The following is a 9526-nucleotide window of genomic DNA, read 5'->3' on the forward strand; positions in this document are numbered from 1 at the left end:
GCGCCATGGGACTTAACGGCCATGAGAGAAGGACTGCTGTGGGCAGACTAGAACAATCAGCTGAAAGGGCATCCAGTTGGCTATGGTCTTGAAGAGATGAGAGGAGCTGGAAGCCAGTCACCAACACGTAGTGGACTGATCAACACTGCGGACCCACCACCCGGAGAGTGTACCAGGATTAAAGGGTCGAAACACTTGTTGATGGGTGGATCCTGGCTGATGATGTTGGTGACTGATGCAGTGACACCACTGTATTACACACATTTCTATGTCAGAAAAGATCTGATGGCTTCTAGGAAAGACTGGATGGCAACCGAGAATAGAACGGTGACGCTGGAAAGACAGATGACCACCAGGAATAGACTGGGACGGGACATAATGGGTTGGCACCCCAGAATGTAGCCTTCGTGAGAGGGCAACCCACATACAACAGCTACAGACTCACTTACAGAAGAATACCCCCAGAGTCTTACGAGAGTAGGGGAGGATGAAAGACTCAACCGGACGGATAAACCAATGACGACACGGCTAGTTCAAACGACACTGACTGGAACACCGGCAGAAGTTAGATGTAAGTGCGGGAAAATCTGTAAGAACCTCAGGGGTCTACGGATTCACCAGGCAAGATCGGCATGTGGTCAAAAGGCATCCCAGAAGCAGCGCACAAGTTTAATCCTTGGTAAGACGCAGGAGGACACTAGTCAGGAGGCTACCCACAGAACTAGAGACCTCTCTGCAGATGAGATGCCATCTGACAGCACACAGATTCCTGATGAATCCCAGATTGATCCTCTCCTTGAGTTACTTCAAACCCAAGATGACCCTGAACCAGTAAAAGAAGTACCGCATAAGACCCCACCAGCAACACCAGAGGAGGAAAAGAGACCAAGAATAGAGTGGCCAAAGACTTCGAATAAAAAGGCATGGACAGACTTTGATCACGACCTAGATCTTATCCTGGAAGCAACTCTACAAGGGGCAGTTGAGAGAAAACTAGTGGCCATGACAAGCCTAATTTACACGGTTGGCAAAGAACGATATGGAGTCTATGTACCAAAACATTCCAAACCATCAAGTCAACCCAACAGGAGAGAGAGGCAGATACAGGCCATAAGACAAGAGCTTAAGAAACTGAGAAAGGCATATAGAAACGCCAAAGACGAGGAGAAACTTGGATTGCAAGAGCTACGAGACTTGCAGAGAAAGCAACTGAGGGAACTCAGAAAAGCAGAGACAGCAAGAAAGAACAGACGAAAGAGAGCACAACAAAGGACTGCATTTATAGCCAATCCATACAAGTTCTCCAAAAAGGTGCTAGACAAGGAGAAATCAGGCATCCTCAACAGCTCAATGGAGGAGATACAGACCCACCTGAGGGATACACACTCTGACACCAGAAGAGATGACCCTTTGGGCCCATGTGCACACATCATGCCTGAACCAGCTCCAACTATAGCACTTGACAGTAAAGAACCCACCCTGGCTGAGGTGAAAGATGTAGTGAAGAAAGCTAGAGCTGGCTCTGCCCCAGGACCTAATGGAATACCATATAAGGTCTACAAGATGTGCCCAAGACTGCTTCGTCGCCTTTGGCGCCTAATTAAGGTGGTATGGAGAAAAGGACAGGTACCCGAGTGCTGGCAGAAAGCAGAAGGCCCATTTGTTCCTAAGGAAACAAACTCGCACAACATTAGCCAGTTCAGGACAATATCACTTTTAAATGTGGAAGGCAAAATCTTCTTTGCTGTTCTCGCTAGAAGACTGACCACATACCTTACTACTAACAAATATGTGGATACTTCAATCCAAAAAGGAGGTGTGCCTGGATTTTCTGGTTGTGTAGAGCACACAAGCGCTTTAAGCCAGCTGATACGTGAAGCGAAAGTGAACCAACAGGATTTGACAGTAGTATGGCTAGACCTAGCCAATGCATACGGCTCCATACCACACCAGCTAATACGAAGAGCGCTGGATCACTATCACATACCAGCACATGTACAGAAGATTGACCTTGGGTACCTAGACAACATTCAGCTGCGCTTCTCAGTGAGAGAGAAGATAACAGAGTGGCAGAGGCTTGAGAAGGGAATCATTACTGGCTGCACCGTTTCCGTTGTCCTATTTGTCATGGGCATGAACCTCGTCCTGAATGCTGCCAAGAAGGAAACCCGTGGACCAAAAACTGCGTCAGGGATCTACCTACCAAGCAACAGGAGCTTCATGGATGACTTGACTATAACCACCCTGACACATGTGCAGGCTAGATGGGTCCTCTCAGCTCTTGAGAGTACAACATCTTGGGCAAGAATGAAATTCAAGCCAAAGAAATCCAGAAGCCTTATCATCAAGAAAGGCCAGTCAACCAAGAAGTTCAACCTCCAGGTACAGGGAGAAGACATACCATCTATCATGGATAGTCCAATCAAGTGCCTGGGCAAGTGGTATGATGCCAGCCTCAACGATACAAATAATGTAAAGCGCATCAAAGGCCAGCTAAATGAAGGGTTGAAACAAATAGACAGGTCTTGGCTACCAGGAAAATTCAAGGCATGGTTGTTTCAACACGGACTACTACCTCCCCTGATGTGGCCCCTTATGTTGTATGAGATAGCAACATCAACAGTGGAGGGCCTAGAAAGAACCATAAGCAGGCATCTTCGAAGATGGTTAGGGGTACCACCAAGCTTTACAAACATAGGTCTTTATGGAAGATCCAATCAGTTACAACTCCCGCTCTCATCATTAGTGGAGGAGTTCAAGGCATCAAAGGCACGGCTGGTGGTAACTCTGAAAGAATCCAGAGATGATAAGATCAGGAAAGCTGGCATAGAGACAAGAACAGGGAGAAAGTGGTCAGCCAGCCAGGCAGTGACCCAGGCAGAAAGTAGACTTAGGCAGAAAGACATTGTTGGAACAACCACTAGCGGGCGCCAAGGTCTTGGAATCTCAACATGTCCTAGATGGAGCCAAGCAGCCAGTGGGGAAAAAAGGAAAATGGTAGTAGATGAAGTGCGGAAGATGAAAGAAGACGAGAGAAGATCTAGAGCAGTAGCCATGGGCTCACAGGGAGCATGGACAAAATGGGACACCACACCAAGGAAGATGACATGGGGCCAGATCTGGAAGTATGAGCCTTTGCGAATCAGCTTCTTACTGCGGTCGGTATATGATCTGCTACCCTCACCAGCTAACCTACACAGATGGGGAATACAAGACAGCCCATCATGTCAACTGTGTAACAGAACTGGAAGCATGGAGCACATACTATCAGCATGCAGCACAGCACTCACGCAAGGCAGATATAGATGGCGCCATGACCAAGTGCTTCGAGATATGGCAGACATTCTTGAAAGACAGCGAATGAAGAAGAGAAAACAGCCACAGCCAAAAACCATCCACTTTGTCAAGGAAGGCCAGTCAGCACCTAAAGGCAAAAGAACAACATCTTCAGTACTTGACGAAGCTGACAATTGGAATATGGCTGTTGACCTACAGAAAAAGCTTGTCTTTCCGGAGGTAGTACAAACCAATCTCAGACCCGACATTGTCATCTGGTCCAACACTGCAAAGCACCTGGTGATGATTGAATTGACAATCCCATGGGAAACAAGGTGTGAAGAAGCCTATGAGAGGAAGAAAACCAAGTACTCTGATCTCATGGACCAATGCAGACAACAAGGATGGAGAACCTGGCTGTTCCCTGTTGAAATAGGAGCAAGGGGTTTCCCAGCCAATTCACTATGGAAGATGTTGGGCGCCATGGGACTTAAAGTCTTAACGGCCATGAGAGAAGGACTGCTGTGGGCAGACTAGAACAATCAGCTGAAAGGGCATCCAGTTGGCTATGGTCTCGAAGAGATGAGAGGAGCTGGAAGCAAGTCACCAACACGTAGTGGACTGATCACCACTGCGGACCCACCACCCGGAGAGTGTACCAGGATTAAAGGGTCGAAACACTTGTTGATGGGTGGATCCTGGCTGATGATGTTGGTGACTGATGCAGTGACACCACTGTATTACACACAACATCTTCTCACATTGACACTAAATCACAAAAGAAATTAGTGTGGTCAAAAGAATTAACGTTTTTTGCCGGGTTATTCTAAATTGGTTGACTGACTGTAGTTCTTTTTACATTGAAATTGGTTTAATCAGGAAGAACATTTAGCTGTACGTATGTACCCATACAAGCTAAGAGCATTCAAGAAGAACTAGATGATTATCGCAACTAGACCAAAATGTCAAAAGTAAATACAAATCAAATGTATCTGTTCTTACATAGCAATTGAATTGAACTGCAATGCACATAAACACACTCCGCCATGCATCTATGAAAGAATAATTATAGTAAACAAATGATAATTAATGCATGTACAGTGACACAGTTTCTATTAAAATCCAACCATTATTATTAGAGTATTATTAAATATAACACACTAGAAGCATCCTTTTTTGTAAGAAAAAAATGTTAACAACTTCAGTCTAAAAATAGTAGGAAAAAGTATGGTTGACCAGAAAAGACAAATACAAATTAGATTGAGACTTTTTTAAATGTGTAAAACATAACTTTAACAAACACATTTATATATCATTATGCATATATCATTAAAATATGCTATAAATTTGAAGAGATTTAATAAAAATGTTTTCAATATTTCTGTATCTTTCATATTTTATATTGTAAATTATAAGTTTTGGCCCACCATACTTGTTCAAGTGTACTATTTTTTGACTCCAGTTGTTTACATTTTTTCTTACAAAAAAGGATCCTTTTTTAAGTGCTTCTAGTGTGTTATATTTAATAATACTCTAACACTATGTTTTACAGTGGTGTATGTTTCAGCTGGTATCAGCGGATTTATGAAGAATATGAGAAAATAAGGACTTTGGACGCTAATGAAAACAGTGGTTTATAAGGTAAAAAAATGTGATAATTTACTCTTTTTGAAAGTTTTCATTAGAACTGGTTCATGTATCACTGAATTATATGTTATTTTAGTTGTGCATATTGTTCCAAACTATATATAGAATGCTTATATTAGGAATTATTATTGTACATTACCCCACTCACTTCTGACCATTTCAGAAAGTGATATGTCCTTAATCTTGCCAAACGTAATAAATTATGAAAAAAACAATTAATATAGTGCAAACATGTACAAATGTATTGTAATAATGAGCGAGTAAGTAAACAAATCCCCCCCAAAAGGGGAACGACGCGAAAATTCCTACACGCACAATTTTTCCCCAAAGTGGAAAATCCCCCGTAAAATTTCCCTCACATTAGGGCTAAAGGCCCCTTCCCCCACAACCCCAAAAAACCCCTGATAGGCCACGCCCACCCAAAATTGCCATTTACTATAATATCTTCATTTCTACACCGATTCACTCCAAATTGATACTGAACCTCTTTTATGACAATACAGTCAATCTCAACTATGCATGGCACCATTACCAACCCTGGGGCGCCCCGCCCACCGAAAATTGCCTTTTACTATAATTTCTTCATTTCTACACTGATTTACTTCTAATTGATACTGAACATCTCTTATGACAATAAAGTCAATCTCAACTATGTATGGCCCCAGTTTACCAACCCTGGGGCGACCAACCCACATAGGCCACGCCCACCTAAAATTGTAAATTAACAAAGTTTTAGCAAGAAAGCTTTTGTATTATGCTTACTGGGGGGATAAATGCAGTTAAAAGTTAACCAAAACTGATTGAATGAGTTGTTTTGAAATGTGCATATGGAAATAGAAGGCTTTATTATTTTCAAATAAACTTTTTGCTTATTGAGACAAAAACAGAGAAAACAAATGCCATGACAATGTTTTGAAATACTAATTCTTTAAGTTGAATGATATTTAATAATTTTCCGAAGGGTGAACTTTAAATCGCTATTTTTTACAAAAAAAACTGCATATGCCGTCTGGCCTAACCTGTAATCATACAAAATAAATTTTACTCTTTATTTCAATATCTTCTCACATTGACACTAAATCACAAAAGAAATTAGTGTGGTCAAAAGAATTAACGTTTTTTGCCGGGTTATTCTAAATTGGTTGACTGACTGTAGTTCTTTTTACATTGAAAATGGTTTAATCAGGAAGAACATTTAGCTGTACGTATGTACCCATACAAGCTAAGAGCATTCAAGAAGAACTAGAAGATTATCGCAACTAGACCAAAAATCAAATGTATCTGTTCTTACATAGTTCAAGCTGCAATGCACCTTAACACACTCCGCCATGCATCTATGAAAGAATAATTATAGTAAACAAATGATAATTAATGCATGTACAGTGACACAGTTTCTATTAAAATCCAACCATTGAAGTGTCGGTAGCTACGTTTCATTTGTAGAAAAACCATGACCGAATTTTTCATACAGGTTACATGACACTAAATCATTGCGTAATTCACGAGTTCAATTTCTGACACTCACCTAGCAGAGTTGGCGTTCGTGCCTCAACATGTGAATGTAATGAACCACGGGTGGTTAGCGTGTGGCTATGATATTAATTAGTGAAAACATCATTTTGAATTATAAATTATCATATTATACCGAAAAATTAACTTTTCTGACAAAAAAATCACTATTCAATATATATATATATATAAAACAAGGTATCCAATTCGAAATCACCCGAAAACGGAATGCATCGTTTTGAACAGCTATTACTTCATCAATTTTGCCAAAGACCTATAGAATACATGTTATCTATAGGTCTTTGATTTGCAGAGTTTTTCATGAACCCGGTCTTATTCAACGAAGAAATAGATTTCCTTTCTGGAAATGTATATATCTTGTTATATTTCTACACATGCTTGTCAAATTTTAAGAAATAACACGATACAGAATTCGCTTGAACTACATGGCAATGATCAGACCGTATTTATGAATGAAATCTACAGTTGTAAAGACACACCTTCGTATTGGACCAATGAAATCACTCGTGTGTTTAAAATGTCAGTTAGTTAAAATGTATGCAAAACAAAGGTTTCAAACGGCGCTGGACAGTTAGTTTTGATGCATAATGCTACGGCAAGCACGGTAAGAAATTTTTTCTCACTTTTTATTGGATTATGGTATCGAGGTCCGTGAACTTTGCAGGGAAAATGCCATTTACTCCGTGAGATTTAAATCATGAATACGGTCTGATCGATGTTAACTGGGTCACGCGAGTTGTGTATCGTGTTATTTCTTAAAAGTTGACCCAGTATTTGTTCAAATATTGCAAGACATATACATTTCCAGAAAGGAAATTTATTTCTGCGTTGAATAAGACCAAGATCGTGAACATCGCTGCAAAATTGATGAAGTAACGGCTGTTCAAAACGGCTTGTGTTAGTTTGTTTTAGGTGTATTAGTAGGTTTAACAAATGTTGTATAAGCCGCTTATTTGTGAAAAGAAATAATTAAAGCGAAAAGTGAACAAGAATTTCGTTTTACAATTAAGAAACTATTTATACAAAAGAACATGCGCGTAGTAACAAGCCTTATATGCGATATAATGAGAAGCGGTGTTCATGATACTGATTACAACATGGGCCATAGTCTCGCCAGTATTTAGGAAAAACAATACCGATTTTATTTTGTTGTTATGTCCAATAATATACATTAAACAATAGATTAACGTATTGAGCATGCATGTTTTTCAATCTTTTCACTTAACATATTAAGATGTTTTCCTTAAGAGGGCCGATAATACGGATATACATGCTATGTAAAATCTGAACAGCCCATACATATTTTAAACCAATTAGTTAGAATCCATCATAAGTGAACGAAGTTTAATAATTATACTTGTATGTTTATTCTTCACAGATGGAAGTCCAACTATCAGAAAGCGAACGAGGTATGCTGCGCTTGTTACCTCCTCATTGCCTATCCGTAGGTTCCTGCTTACGAAACCAAGGGAACTGTTGCCTTTCTTGGTGACCTTTTGAGTTGCAATGCTATGAGGTTAAATTTTATTTACGCTTATATGTATCATGAATATTGCTGGGCCAAGTGTGAGGCTGAGCGCTCTAAAACCGGTTTAAACCCCAAATGCTTTGCATTGACCGTTCCAAGGCGGTGATCCCAGTTTTATTCTTATATGTGTGTATTTTGTTTAGTATTGTGCTACTTCGCACTGTTTTGGCAATTTGTCACTTACCTTAAATAAAGGACCAACTAATTGTTTATAATTAGAATGCAATACTGCTCCGTCAACTGGAGTTTACTTCTTTGTTTTGAATATGTGGCTTCCAGGACATGCCCTTTGTCAGCTCAACCCCAAGGTATTTTGAAGCTTCTTCACATTCAAGCGTGTGGCCCTAAGGATGTAACTGAATATGATGGGCGATCGCTTTCTGTGTACTCGCAGAATTCAGCACTTCTCTGGGTTGAAGGACATTCCCCAAAGCTTCTCCCAGTCCCACAGACGACGGAAGTCCGCCTGAAGCAGCTCACACTCAAGCTCCGATGATATTTCTCTGTATACCACACAGTCGTCAGCGAATAGCCTAGTCTTTTTTCCTGTTTAAATGCTTAAATTCATTTCATAGTATATGTACATATACATAATTTACAAAGTCATGCACATTTATGATATGAATGGTATATGAATCTACCATATGTAATGTGTTTTCAATATATTATTGAATTCATTTTTAATTAATATCATACATCCTTCAACCTTAAGCGAATAGCCTAGTCTTGGAAGAGACCAGAAGGGGGAAGTCGTTGATTTAGACAAGAAAGTTGATCGGTCCCAGAACACTCCACTGGGGCACTACACTGACTACTGGTGCGGAATCTAAGGTTGCTCAGTGAACAGCAACTCTCTGTGTTCTGCCTGTCAGGAAGGTGGGATTCATTCTGGCCGCGTATGTCGTAGTGGTCAGCTTGGTCAACAGACGCTGGTGTGGAACTTTGTCGATCGCTTTGCTGAAGCCCAAGATGGCAAGGTCATGTTTTCTCCCTTTGTCTAGGGACTTCATGAATTCATCCGACAGGGTTAGGAGATGGGTTTCACAACTCCACCTCCTTCTGAATCCATGCCGGATGTCAGTAAGGATGTTGTTCCAGTCAAGGTGTCCCATCTCATTACTGACGATGATATGCTCCAGCATTTTACAGCATATACAAGTGAGGGACACTGGGCGATAGTTGCTCGCTGTGTACCTGTCTCCCTTCTTAAATATTGCAGACACTGTGGCAGTCTTCCATATTTCTGGGATGGTTACTGCTGTCAGGCAGTTTTGGTATGTATGGCAGAGGTATGGGGCGAACTCATTTGGAGGTTCTTTTAGTGCCCTAGCTGGGAGTATATCTGGGTCCGTTGCCTTATGGGGGTTAAGCTTCATCAGCAGCTTCAGCACCCCATGGGTCGTAACCTGGATTTGTGGCATGGTTGGTTCTGGTGTTGGGTAAGCATTTCTGACCTTTTCATGGGTGAACACTGACGGGTATTGTCGGTTCAGTAAGTTGGCCTTGTCAAGAGGGTCGCTGTACATGCTGACGTTGTCTTTCAAC

The 9526-nt window shown here is 41.0% G+C and overlaps 2 protein-coding genes across 4 annotated transcripts in view; one reads left to right on the forward strand and one right to left on the reverse strand.

The window, feature by feature from the left end:
- LOC127858826 (nuclear hormone receptor HR96-like) overlaps nucleotides 1-6388 on the reverse strand; it is a 49563-nt gene extending 43175 nt beyond the window's left edge. The window contains exon 1 of one of the 3 annotated variants that reach the window (XM_052396118.1): nucleotides 6333-6388. The gene's annotated coding sequence lies outside the window, so the exon portion shown is untranslated. Of the gene's footprint in view, nucleotides 1-4278; nucleotides 4403-6214 lie in introns of those variants that run through there. The other 2 variants (XM_052396117.1, XM_052396116.1) reach the window with 2 other exon arrangements.
- Nucleotides 517-3813, forward strand: LOC127858529 (uncharacterized). The gene has a single exon (XM_052395733.1). It carries the CDS (start codon nucleotides 517-519, stop codon nucleotides 3811-3813), a length of 3297 nt encoding a protein of 1098 aa, XP_052251693.1.
- Nucleotides 6389-9526: the final 3138 nt, after the last annotated feature.

This window comes from Dreissena polymorpha, chromosome 14, assembly GCF_020536995.1.
Source record: "Dreissena polymorpha isolate Duluth1 chromosome 14, UMN_Dpol_1.0, whole genome shotgun sequence".
Lineage (NCBI taxonomy): Eukaryota > Metazoa > Mollusca > Bivalvia > Myida > Dreissenidae > Dreissena > Dreissena polymorpha.

Excerpts from the sequence above, each read along its gene's own strand:
- LOC127858529 (XM_052395733.1), top strand. The coding sequence starts at position 517 with ATGACGACACGGCTAGTTCAAACGACACTGACTGGAACACCGGCAGAA.